Here is a 13,899-nt window from a genome sequence, read left to right as displayed (position 1 = left end):
ATTAAACCCGTTTTGCATTACTTTTTATTCAATTTTTGAATGAAAAAAAGGCCCACAATAACCCCAGCCACAAGAGATATTTAATGACTTTACTTTGAGGAAATGTTCTGTGTAAAATCCTGGAGGACAGAAAAGGATTTCTTTAGCTTTGGCTCTTAATATGCTCTATGTTCATTTGGATCCATACGAACTGTTAGTATGATGGTCCACAAACGAGAAACATAGCGAATTGGAAACACGTCCAGGTTTACTGAGTGCAGAGAAACAATTTAATAAAGGAAGATAAAACTACAATTAAAAAAAATATGAAGAGGCTAGACATAATGCACACAAGGTACATTACAAAAGGAAGGTAAAGACCCTACAGTAATGCAGATAAAACCCCAGCAATCAGATGACCCCCCTATGAGCAAGCATTTGGAGACAGTGGGAAGGAAAAAAAAAAATCCCTTCTAACAATAAGAAACCTCTGGCAGAACCAGGATCGGGGAGGGGTGGCCATCTGAGAGACCAGTTGGGGACGAGGGGAGGAAGACAGGACAAAAGTGAAAGAGAGCCACAGGTTTATTATTTTTAATAATACTAATAATTTTATTCTTCCTCTTTAAATAATACGCCAGCTAGCTAACGTTAGCTGCTATTCTCTCACTTAATTTTAATTATTCAATTAAATCTTTTTACACATTAGTCCTCATGTCCTACTGCTTAGTCGTTGACATAGCCAAAGGAGAGAAGCCCATATAGGATAAATATGCCCCGTCTAGTCCCCATAACCTTCAAAAACATTGAAGGTTATGTCATCTGATGAGGTCTAGGAAACAAAATAAAGTTTAAATTAAAAAAAAGAAAAAAGTTTTAAGTATCAAAATGATGCTTTGATCAGAAAAAGCAAACCAAAGAACTCCTGCTCCTCTTTCCTGTTGCACTGATCCCAGAGGAGCATCTCCACATTCACTCGTCCACCTCTGTATCAATTTGCATAATCCTGCAAGCTGTCTTCACTTTAAAAATAAATCTTTAAAAAAAAAGTGTTGCTGAACAAACTAAAATCTCAGTTACTGCTAGGAAGCCTTGTGTCGTATAAAAATGTATTTATTTTCAAGGAAACCATTGAGTAACACTGAATACACCAGGAGTGATCATTCAATAAGTCAATAAAACTCGTGACTCCTACATCAAAGATCCCACATACAAGACGTCTTGGAAAAGAAGATTCAAAGCAAACATGTTGGCAATTTGCTGGTGCTACAATTTCATTTTTCCCCCACATAACAAATTTAGGCGATACACATCTGTGTAGAAAAGTGACAAGAGTTTACATCAACTTACAAAGGGCTGGATGTCAAAGTGCAAGATGCCTGAACCCCACCCTCCCACCCACCCCTCCTGTCAAAGAGGACGATCAAAATGTCGCAACCAGAAGCGGACTCTTAAATAAAAATCTCCAAAATTAAGATTCTGCCATTATGGGTTGGTATTCATTTGAGACCCTAGTCTATCTTACATTTCATAGCTTTAAAATATTATTTCAGAAAAATTTTTCCTCCCAAAGACACTCATTTCTTTTCTTCTTCTTCTTTTTTTTTTTTTAAACTGCACCTTATAAGAGACGACTGCATGTAATGGAGTAAAGCATCACAGGAATTATGCAGGCATACAACAGAAAAGCAGCTGCTTATCAACAAGTTCAAACAAAACAACATTTTATCAGTTAAAAAAGAAAAAAGCAACCGAGTCAGAGTACATACTAAAATCTGAAGTGAAACTAAAAGGACTTAAAAACCTCAGAGAAAAACAAACAAACAAAAAAACAAAACAATTATGTACATATATTTACAGGCAAATAGAGTGAATATTTTACAGGTTTGACTGGCCACTGGAGGTCAGGAGGAAACCAACAATGTCCTTGTAATCCAACACTGTGACATTCAGTTTTGTCAAATGACAAAATACCTTCCAGGAGGCCGTCTGCAAGGTCGCACTGAAAACAAGTGAGCTAAGAAACCTCTGCTCTGAGTCTGCCTTCACTGTGTGTGCGTGTGTGTGTGTGTGTGGAGAAACATCCAGGACTTTTTTTGTGGACTCGAGCATAATTTTCATTTTTTCTTTTTTTTTTGTACGACTTAAAAAAATTATAATAATGGCAATGTTGTGTATGTAACACTGCCATTCAGAGCTGAATCCACTGAAGACATCCTTCTATGAGTCCGTTTGTTTTTTTTCCTTCTTCCACTGCGATCTTGTAAATGAACATTAGCACCTCAGTCTGGAGGGAGGAGGTCGTGCAAACGAAACCGCTCTCGGATGTGCGGTCTGACGTCTTCATTCTGGGACGAGACAGACAAGGTGAGACTGATTTAAAAACTGTAAATTATTAAAATTTCATTTTGATCACACATTCAGGATGTCTTCTTCTCTGCACGAGAAACAAGTAAAGACAAACTTTCACTAAATGCAATGTGTTTAGAGCTGGGCTGCTAATATTTTCAGTTGATACTGATATCACGTTAAAATTAAAATCCCTACTTCCGTAAAGTTCAAAGGTTCCCTTTTACACCAAAATGAGATGTTAAAATTTACGGTTGAGCCGTTGAACATGATAAATGCGCTGCTACATTGTGCAATTGTATTTTAAATATGTGACATGGGTTTTCTGACAAGGAAAAACCTTCAAGTGTTACAGAAGAACAAAAACGAACTGCAACACTAAATTCTTTGGTCAGGTCCAAAAAAATAAAGCAGCTATTACAACAAAAAATTTAATAAATACAGTATAGAGGTAAAGCATTTTAACTCCACAAACAGAAAATACTAAACATATCAGTACAAATTTTTAAAAACTTTCAAATATACATAAAAGGAGAACATAAGCAAAACTAACACTCAATTGTGTTCTACTTTTGTATCAATGGGAGTCTCAGTCATGGATGTCTGTGAAGCTTCTCAGTCATCCAGGTCATTGTAGTCTAAGGAGCTTGGAAAGAAAAAAGCGTCTGGAGTTCTTTAAGTTGCTTGAAGACGTTTCACCTCTCATCCAAGAAGCTTCTTCAGTTCTAGGGTCAAATGGTGGAGAGTCCCAGATTTAAGCCCTGTGGGAGTGTCCCCCTGAAGAGGGACAATGGACCCCCTAATGAGACGCCAGACGCTTTAATGCCCACTCACAGCCTGGGCCATCTGACCTCAGTAAATTACAGGATAAGGTGGGGCTAGGTGAAACGTCTTCAAGCAACTTAAAGAAGTCCAGACACTTTTTTCTTTCCAAGCTCCTTAGACCTCAGTCATGGATCAGATGTGTGACTCGTTCCACCACTAATCCGCTGTGGTAGTAAAAAGCTGTTCATCTCTCCCTCTTCTCTCCACATGTAGCAGGATAAAGTCGTCTGAGAGAAACGTTTATAGCCACGAAGTTGGTAACAGGCTCAGTTTCTCTAATCAGCTTCTTAAATCTGACATTTTCGACTCTGCTTACTGGCATCATGCCTTGTCACCTGGCCTTTGTGGAAACCTGCTTTCAACACAGTTTGCAGTGTTGGAGCGCACACTACTCTGTTCTGAGTTTTCATTTTCTGTTGCCATGTCGTCTTTTACCTTGCCCGAGCTTTTAGCGCAATGCGTGTAGCAGCCCAAATATAAGCTCATGTGCTGCTGCCGGCTGTCTCTCCTACCCCGTGTACGTCAACCCAACCTGTGTGGCTTTGATGTTATTCTACCCACATGACTGTCTTGGCACTACTTATTGTCAATGGCCTTTTGTGTTGTCCGTCAAAACATGGATGGAGTGAGCTCTATCGATTTTATACCGACCATGTTTGATATCACTATTGAGTAAACCTTTTGCATGATAATGTTATCGTTTTATTGCCCAGCTCTAATCATGATATTACTGAGCATGTCAATCCAGCAGAGTTAATGTTACACAGTGCTGTGTTAATAGCAATGTTTGCCTCTCACGTCTGTCTTCCTCTGCTTTACTCACATTACCTAAAACTTCTCTGCACCATTTTACTTTCTGCTCTTTTTTGGTTGCACTTCCTCTCAGACCACCTTCTCTTTGCTGACTGGGTTTATACACTTACAAAGCTTTGAAAAAAAATCTAATATTAAAATGTGAGCGTTGTTGACTGAGTTGACACTTCCCTTTTTTGTGGTTAAATGCATTGGTCACAAAACTAAACCTGGCACCAAATTAAGCCATTGACAGCTGACTGACAGCTGTTATCTAACCAAGAGTTAGACTACAGCTTTCTAGCCAATCAAAATTTGCGATTTCAGCAGCCATACGCAGCATTTTGTTGGTACAGTGCAGTGGTTTTCAAACCATGAACCAATGCAGATATACAGACTGAAACTCAGTTAAATGAATCAGTAGCAAAGTAAGAAACTTAACTGGTTTGTTTAAATAATTTACACATATTTGTTTATATGTTCTCTATTAGCAACACTAAATATAAAACTGGTAAGTTTATTACACAGCTAACTCTGCGTGTGGTGAAGAGTGGGTGGAACAGTGACAGCAGACTGCCAGCTGTGGTTATTTTCCACTGGTGTGAATGCACAGATGCAAATATTTACAAGTCCAAGTACATACCAGCTCCACAAGTTTCTCGAGGAAAGGAATAAGCTTTAGAAGCTCGTTGTCATTTCTATCCACAAACCAGCTCTCAATGGGGATTCCATTGGAAAGCTGAAAGAAACAAAAACGCGTGTTTAGATCAATGTGACACAAAATCATGGATAAAAGTGCAGTTTAAAATGAATTCATTCATTTAAAAAAAACAAAAAACAAATAAACAACTAATAATAAAATAATTTCTGGTGTAAGAACTTTACCTGATAAGCAAAGGCTTGGGGTGAGTTGTCGATTATTACAGTTTTGGAAAGATCCCGCCCGAGAATGTTTAGGTCTTTAATGTAATTTCCTTGAACGCACACACAGTGCTCACGAAATAGTCTATGTCTAAAAGAAAGAAAGCAAAAAAGAAAAATGCAGCATGACAGATTTATTCCGAGAAAATAACACCAAAGGAAGAAGAGCTCTGGTGAAGTTAATGATGCTTACAGAAAAATTCAAAGGGTCAAATGATTTACACTGTGCATTTGTCCCGAGGTTGGCGGTAAGGTGACAGAAGGAAAAGAAATTAATAAATGTTTCATGAAAAAAAAAAACAACCCAAAAAACCCCAAAAACAAATGCAAGCGTCCCGACAGGCATTTCAGATTGGTTTGTTTGAAACAATGAAAAGGGAGTGAATGGTGCTTTCAGAATAATATATTCATGAAACACTGGACACGCTGAGAGGACCAAATCAGTAATGCTGGTTGTGCTTGAATGAGTGAGAAAAATGATATAAGCTGCATGTTTATGTGCAAGTGATGACCTTCAAATATTAATCATAAATAAATAAATGAATGACACCCACCATCAGTTTGCCAAAATACCAATGCAAGGTGGGTATGACTGGGAAACTGCATGCTTACTGGCTAACAACTCGTGATTGACAAGACACTATTTTGATACATAATATTTGCAAAAAAGAGATTTAGTCCAAGCAAGTCCAGCAATAGCAAAATGGTGAAAAGTGCAACACTAACTAGAATTGGAGAAAGTCTTTAAAATATGATTTGTGGCTCAGTGCTACAGGCAACATTGCCTTCAAACTTTTATTTTGAAGGCAACATGATCTCAATTTCTGGTTTGTGTTACACTTTTCACAGCTTCACTACAGCCAGCAGAGCTGCTGAACAGCATTTGTAGAGAGGTCCATAACTTCCATGCAAACTACAACTGCAGCTGCCAAAGCAATCACAAAGAGGGTTTTGCCAATCAGTTGGGGAATGCACATTTATGCTAGCAACAGGTTGTTGCCAGGGAGTTACTAACCACTCTGCAAACCTGTGTGACTGGACCTTAAGCAACTGTTTTTCCAGCGACTACCAGCAACCCCAATAATCACTTGCAACTCAATTGCAGTCAGAACACTAGTCTTGGTCTGTTGGGCGCTAGCTTCTTCCATCTTCTCGGTTTGGAGTTCGTTGCTAACATCGTCATCTGATACATCCTTTCTGGCTTTTTTAGGTTTAGGTCCTTGTTTAATCAGCATCCTGACTGGCTGGGTCGGAGCAAGTGCTAATAAAAGAGTGGCTTTAGCTGCGGTGTAGGTGCAATTAGAGGATGTAAAGATCGGAGCTCAAAGTTTTGCTGCCGTTCAGACACACGAAACAGCCAGAAGCCTTACTAGTTGGGGAATACTGATTTTTTCCCCCTCATGACTCTCCAGAGCTGTGCATAGGCTCTGCTTAGGAGCGACACACAACCAAGCTGGTTGCCTGATAAACTGAACCTCTTCTAAACAACAACGGAGCTTGCTGAGAAGTCCAAACACAAATCTTCAAAGGATTTGTTTACAAAATCAACACAATCAGGAAGGGGGAGGAGCTTTATGGCTTTTCCAGTAAAGAAAACCTGCTGTTAGTTTTACTGGAAAAGGAAACACGAAGAACTTGAATACTGGATAGTACACCTGGTATAAAAATCAAGGAAGTTCCTTTTTTTTTTTCCCTGTGTCAAGAGCGATATTTTAAATGTTCATCTTGGATCTTCTCCTAAGGATGACTACAGAATAAAGCTGGTGAACTCTGATGGAATGAATACAGGTTTGTATCCTGTTCATTTCCTCTCTTACTCTACAGCTACCAGACATCTTACAAAGCAGGCAGAGTTCATCTTTGGATGCACGTTCCCACTGACCTTACTAACTGTTTTTTCGGATCCAGGATGTTGAGCAACTTGTCAGCATAGACCTTCTTTGAAGCAGTGAAGAGAATAATCTGAAATTTTAATGGACAGCAATAAATGACTAATACTGAATCTGAGAGGAGGCCAGACTAAACAAACGTACGCACTCTAACAAAAGATGCCTCTTACCTCGTACAACTGAGACATGCGCTCGAGAAACTCTCTGAAAAAGGGCCTCAACCGAACATACACCTGCAGGTTTGAAAAAAAGAAAAAATAGATCAAGAGACAGAAGGTTTAGGAACAGCCATAAAAAGTGAGTCTCTTAAACTGGGGAATGATGCTGAACCTGTACCTGGTATATTACATCTTGAAAAAGCACGGGGAATGTCAGAGCTGCATCTTCGAGCTCATTCAAACTACAATGAACCAGAGTTTCATCCTGGAAGCAAGAGAAGAAAAAAACAAATTATTTTTATTTTATTGTTGTCTTTAATTTGAGTCTTTTTTTTATTTTATTTTGAGATGAAAGCATAAGGGACATTTTGCTGCTTACCAGATCAAGGACAAGAGAAAACTCTGGTGTGCTGCGTGTTTTTAAAGGCAGCGCCGGTTTGCGTGTTAACTGCTCTTCTGTCAGCGGAGGCACGTGCTTGATGAAGAAGTACCTCGAATTTAAAGAAACCAAAAGGAAATATATCAACAGTCAAAAATCACAAGTATTTAAATGTCCCAGTTGAACCTTTGATAGTAATATAACTTATTTACTGTTTCTTTTATAGATGTTGGATAAAAAAAATAAAGGAAAACAAAGAGAATATTTAATCTTCACTGGGGGAATCGGGGATGAGCAAACAGTATCCTCCAGTGAAGTAAACGCAGAGCGATGCACAGACTTAAAAGTGTGGTTTTGCTGCCACCTGGTGGCTGAAAGTTTCACAACAAGCTCAACACCAGCATACAAAGTCACCTTGAATGTGATTTCAAGTGGAATCACACCACAAAACTCAACAAAGACAGGGTTTGCTGCGCAAAGTGCAAGCTCAAATTTAACAACAATGCAGCACTTATTCTATTAGCACCAAGTCTATTAATGTTTACTTAATTAACACTGAAAGGATTTATATTAAATTTAGAGTTTGTTTTAAAAAAAGAAAAAAAAAATTGATTAACTTACGGGTCGAAAACTTCCCAGTCCTCATCGTATGAGGGTTCTGCTGGAACTGCAGGTAATGAGTGTGGATAGCTGCCATCTGGCATACACCCAGGAGCTGACAGAGACACATAAGATTTAAGAGAAATTCAAATGCAATGATTCTGAGAAATAACAAGCCTCTACTGTGAAGTTGTCCTTGTTTATGTGAATTAAGTTTTAAATTCAAGGAGGATTAGGCCTAACGTGCGTGGTCGTACCTGTTAATGGGGGCATGTCAGTTTCAGTGACGATCTCTCCTTCTTCTATGGTTGTATCGGAGGTAATGTGGAGCCTCTGTGGTAAAATCGGAGCAGTGTGACACGGAGCGATGCCCTCGGTGGATGTGAGGGTGGATGTGAGAGTGCTGCTCGGCATCTCTTCAGCCTGCTCGATGTCCAGCTGTTTCATGATTTCCTCTGCCTCCATGGCTTGGCCGGGAGAATCAGAGCCAGGAGTGGCTTAACAGAGGGAATACAAATAAGATGTGGCTTTCAGTCATATATCGCTGGTTCTTCAGAAAAAACCCCTAAAACCATTCAGTTTATGATATTTCAGCATGATTGTTTGTTATCATTTATTTATTATTTATTAATTCAGCCTAAATTACCTGTGGATCGGCTACAGAATACTTGTGGACTTTCTTACCAGTTTTAGTTGCTGGTGAGAAAAAGTTGAAGACTGGGGAGAAGATGGTTCCAAGGAGGGTGGTGCGTGGTGGGCTGCTCGTTGAGTCGACGGGGGCCTCCAGTTTACCATTTGGTTTAATTGGTTTACTATGGCAGGTCATGGTGTCTTTTGAAGAAAAGAAGAAAAAAAAAAGGAGGGGGAAAAAGGACATGGTTTTAGTTTGTTGACACTATTGTAAAATTTTTAGGGTTCTTAAGACAGAGCTATAAAACTGCAGAATATACATGAAAGATATGCGAATTGTTATGGTCAGCTTCTATAGACTGGTCTGTCATACCTTTATTTGGACTTTTCCGGCAAACTCTGGATACGGATTTATTAGAGAGGCCTCTAGTCTGTGGTGTTGAAGTAATGAGATCACCGTCGGGATTACAATCAATACGACTCCGCTTGGCAGGAATATCCTGCTCCACCTAAAAAGAAACGACACACACAGTTACAAATGTACATAATTGACATTTTTCCACAGCTTTAACTTCTTCAGTGTGCAAATCGCTAACATGTTGCAATGCAAAATATATTTAGCAGCACTGAAAGCAGTTGCCATGACATTACCACAGAAAGCGCATCTTTAATTTCTCAATGTGGATGTTTTACAAGCATGTGATGACATTTGATTAAAAATGTGACTTCTGTTCTGGGGCGGAACGGTGCTCAGTGGTTAGCACTGCCACCTCGTAACAAGAAGGTTCTAGATTTGAATCCACTGGCCGCCCGGGGCCTTTTCTGTGTCTGCGTGGGCTCTCTCGGGGTACTCTAGCCTCCCCCCACAATCCAAAAACATTCATGTTAGGTTAAATGGTGATTCCAAATTGGCTGCAGGTTTGAGTGTGACTGTCAATGGTTGTGTGGGTCAACCCTGCAATAGACAGGCAACCTGTCGAGAGTACACTCCATCTCTACCCCATGACCTCTACGATAGCCTCAAGTCTGCCTCACCACTATGAATCAAATAAATGGAAGAAAACTGAAGGATGATCTGTTAAAAGTCAGTGCACTGACATACCTCACTAACCCACTAAACTTGCTTTGTAGTACCCCTCTAAGGACATAACAATGATAACAATACTGGCAGCTGCCAGTGCTACCCCTCAGCTTCCTAGTAGATGCACTTATAAATCAAACTCCCAGTGACCTCTGACCTTGAGGTTGAGATCACTGAAATTCAAACATAGTAGATGCACCTATGGTATGAATGGCACATTATCAAGTTATCACTTTCACAAACCTGCGTGAGCACATGCCACACACAGAGTTTTGTCTGCCAAGTAGGGAGACAACAAAACCCCATGGACCTTTTTATGGCTGAGGGGTAAAAACAGAGTGTGCAAAGTGCTTTGACTGACAGGAAAAAGGAGAACACTCAACTCAATGCAACTTGTTAAGTCAAACTGTCCCAACACCACTAAATGAAGCCCTCCTTTGAAATGAATGTGTGACATTGTCACTGCATTTGCATGCAGCTGGTGATGCAGAAAATGTCTACATGTTTTTTTTTTTTTTACATTCTGTTCTACCTGTTTTACACTGCTGGAACTTCAGTTACTAGAACACAGACCAGAAAACTGATTATGGTTACATTATTAGGCCGTTTATCAAACAGGATATCTATTCAATCAATAAAATTGATTTCACTTTAATCTGGTGGCAAACTAAACTGATTTCCAAGTCTAATTTATTAGGTTGTGAGACAGAGTCAGAGTCAAACACACAGAGTAACCTCTGATGCTTTAATAGATGCATTTTAAAGGTTTCAAGCTCTAATGTGTGGCTGCTTGGTCGGAAATAAAAAAACAGCAAAGATATTAACATGTTTACTTTACTCCACAGTATGCTAATAATGATCATGAACTCAGTAGATCTGGGGATTTTCTGCAGCATTGCATTTTCTTGTATTCCTGTAAGCAGCAGTGTTGCATTTTACTGTGATATTGTCATGTTTTTTTACAGAGTAAAATGTCTCTGATTGGAATGAGTGGTGCTAAATCGAACCATTTTTGTGCAGAAGAGTCAAACGATGTGGGCAAACGCCGCCCCTTTTACGTGAGCGTGCAAGCAGAAAGCTTAAGTTTATCTCTGATTGGGGTTTAAGGTATTGTTAAGCCAGCAGACACAAAGAAAACCTGGCTGTGTAGAACTAATATACACCTTAGGATGCATTAGTGTATGTGTTTATTAAGGCTGACATGCCTGCATAGCATGAACGCTGTGCTTGTATTATAATCCCTATTCTGAACTTTTTAGATCTTGCCCCTGACATTCATCACCTGTGTTATATTAACAAAAATTTACAATGAAAACTAAAAAAAACAAATAAAAACCAAGCAAACTAGCACTATGTGGAAACTGTAAAACTAAACAACGTGGAAAAAATTAACGAACCCACTGAAGCCTATAGGAGGTTTCGGCAGTCTAAGACAAAAATATCTAACTTTTGTGTGGACATCAGTAATTTGAGTCAGACTTAAAATAATTGTAAACCTGCTGTTTCGATGTCTAAAAACACTACTAACAGTTACATGCGTGACACAGCTTCCCTTTATCAGCTTTTTGGTTTGTTTTTTTAAGTAGCTGTGTGTGTTCTTGCGCCGTACTATGAAGCACAGAATGAAGCACATAAAAAAAAAAAAAAAAAAAAAAAAAAAAAGCTGTGCTTACCTTGACTGCATTTCCACGAATGAATTTCTTGATAGTGGAGAACAGGCCTGTCTCATTCTTCTGCATTTTGCCTCGACCTCTCACCGGCGATGGCTCCACTTCACAGTGTTTCCTTTTGGCCTGGGACGGGTGGGTTTGATGGCCTACGCTCGGCTGCTGAGGAGCTTTACGCACTCTCAGCTTCATCATGTACCAACGTCACATAGAAAAATCTGACAAGGAAGGAAAAGATGGAGTTAAGTCGACTGAGCGGTTTTGACACTGCACTTCAAACACAAAGGGTAGACACTCAATCCTTTGTGTTATAACAGTAAACACAATCCATCCATAAATGGTAAAAAAAAAAAAAAAAGTGCTTTGCCGCTCTGACAGGAATCGTGCATGTCCCCATTACTTATGACCAAAAATGCAAGTTACACTCAAGTACATGAAACTCTACCCCCCCCCCCCCCCCAAGAAAACCCCCTCAAAAAACCTAGACTGTGATAAAAACATAAAAATTATCACTATTTTAAATTGTTTTTTTAATTTGTAAAAAAGGTGTTTTAATTTACTTGAGTATCAAAAGGGCTTTTGTTTACCAAAAGGTCAGAAACAGCAGGAAATTGCACAAGTTCCTCTCCAACCATGTGCCTAAAAATCCTGATAGGTTTTCAGATCTGCTGCCCAGCCAATATCATACAAGACAAGACTTTTTACATAAACACAAAGCAAACATTTCTTATCCTGACAAGGACTTGTGCTGAGCAGGATATAGCAACTTCTCTCTTCGGCAGACAAACTGTGTCAGGGTTTTTCCTGGCTTAAAAATAAAAAAAAAAATAAAAAAAATTGGCCTTTGGGCGTTACTATGCAAGTACAGCAAGGGCTAAGACTGAGTTACTTCATCTATGTTCTTTCTTGCTTATTTTCTAAACAAAATAATACTAAAAAAATAAAAATACACCACAAAGCTAACCATCTTTTTTAAGCTCTACCCAAAAACCTCTTTAATGTGTTTCAGGTTTTTTTTTTGGTTTTTTTTTTTTTTTTAAATGCACGAAAAACACTGATGCAGCTTCTAAATTCCCCTCAGTTTCCAACGCAAATTCTTGTTTTATGAAATACGTGTAAATACAGGTCACATACGTTGACATGACTGTGTGTGGTTCTAGTTTACTATAGCAAAGAAGCAAGTTCCTAAAGTTGTATTTATTTATGTTTACAGTTTTCACATCCTCATTCTGTCTCCCTTCGCAGATACAGTCAAATGCGTTTTTATTGGCGTGCTAAAGCTGTGCAACGAAAACCCACGATTTATGGACACTTCACCACCAATCTAGTCAAAATGTGTGCAGACAATTGAGTAACTTAAGGAAGCTCATCAAATTAGTTCAGATGAAACACATACCTTTGCCTTTTTTTTTAGCTGTCACGGCCACTCGACTCCGGTATAAATGAAAGAAAAGTTATGAAAACAAAAAATTCGTGTAAGCCGGACCGGTCAGCGGAGTGGGTGGTAAACAGCAGAAGTTAGCAAAAATATGAAGCTTTCGAGTTATCCGAGGTTAGCTGCTGCTTAGAGGATAGGCTTTGTGTTTATATATGTTTGCCAAGTTGTTGCTGAATGAGATCTGACAGCAAACAGCACCGCTGTCTAACGTTATGTAACATCAGACGGGCTGCCTTAACGCCAACGACGTCAGCTACCGCTAACGTTAGCCAACCGCTGACATTTAGCATCAATACTACACAGACAACACCGCTCTGACGCTGATGCCCCGCATTATTTGGCCCACCGCCGACTTTACGTAGTCAGAACTGACACCTGTAGGCTTAACAGAACTGTTGTTAATGCTAGCATAAAACAGGCGCTGTCTGTCAGTGGGTTCTGTGGCTAACGTTAACCAAACTATAGTTAGCTTGCAAGCTAACAAAACGCCAAAGGCAGCAAAAGCCATTTCGTGACATTACTCCCTCCGCTTCAAAAAACTCCTCTAGTGTGTCTTCCGACAGCATATCTATAGGTAATATGGAAATTACTCTTTAATCCTTCAGTGAAATAAAGGTAATTAAAGCAAACTTCGCTGTGGCTAACGCGTCATTTTGTTCGCTCCCGTAACCATCTTTAGCAATTGAGACTACGCCCCCTTCGGTAGCCAACGTTAGCTGCTAGCTAGCAGGAGTCGGGCTTTCACGGGGGGGGGACAAGCCTTTTTGTTTACATGTTGACGTTGTTCGATGCTTACCGATGATCTAGGAAGCTCTTCAAAACGTCCCGCAGCGTTGTCAGCTCTCGGCCACGACCGTGGCGGCCACGGACAAAGATCGGGCCGTGGTTGTTGCCGCCAGCTGTGTCCGTCGCTCAGTAGCTAGTCACAGATCGACCATGTCTGCGGACGCCATTTCCCGCCTCATCACAAACATAACGTTGCGGTGCGCAGAAGAATGTGACACACACGTAGGTGAACCAACGTGGCGAGCGCAGTCAACAGGAAAATGGCTTTAGTATGTGCGCAGCTGGACCCGGGCTCTCCGTCACATTTTATCCCTGCTGGTGCTGTTGTGCGACTGCAAGAATCCTGTATTAATTAAGCCGAATCTGAACGTTTGGACTGCAAATTGGCATTTTTTGTAGGACAGT

The 13,899-nt window shown here is 39.8% G+C and overlaps 1 protein-coding gene across 2 annotated transcripts; it reads right to left on the bottom strand.

Moving 5' to 3' along the window:
* Positions 1-1,071: 1,071 nt before the first annotated feature.
* On the bottom strand, positions 1,072-13,835 carry ctdspl2a (CTD (carboxy-terminal domain, RNA polymerase II, polypeptide A) small phosphatase like 2a). 2 transcript variants are annotated; one of them, XM_085462140.1, is made up of 13 exons: positions 13,505-13,835; positions 11,277-11,488; positions 8,896-9,031; positions 8,577-8,723; positions 8,150-8,389; positions 7,914-8,007; positions 7,293-7,404; positions 7,092-7,178; positions 6,926-6,988; positions 6,749-6,828; positions 4,831-4,957; positions 4,589-4,684; positions 1,072-2,327 (listed from the first exon to the last, which is right to left on the bottom strand). In XM_085462140.1, the coding sequence occupies exons 2-13, from the start codon at positions 11,463-11,465 to the stop codon at positions 2,262-2,264; spliced, it is 1,437 nt and encodes a 478-aa protein (XP_085318266.1). In that variant the 5' UTR covers positions 11,466-11,488; positions 13,505-13,835; the 3' UTR covers positions 1,072-2,261. The 2 variants fall into 2 exon arrangements, with proteins under 2 accessions (XP_085318266.1, XP_085318267.1); XM_085462141.1 differs by lacking the exon at positions 13,505-13,835 and adding an exon at positions 12,667-13,395.
* Positions 13,836-13,899: the final 64 nt, after the last annotated feature.

The sequence above is a fragment of the Copadichromis virginalis genome, linkage group LG7 (genome assembly GCF_057382275.1).
Source record: "Copadichromis virginalis isolate Kocher_CV1m ecotype Utaka linkage group LG7, C_Virginalis_male_GT1.1, whole genome shotgun sequence".
Lineage (NCBI taxonomy): Eukaryota > Metazoa > Chordata > Actinopteri > Cichliformes > Cichlidae > Copadichromis > Copadichromis virginalis.
This window is presented reverse-complemented; position numbering and strand designations above follow the sequence as displayed.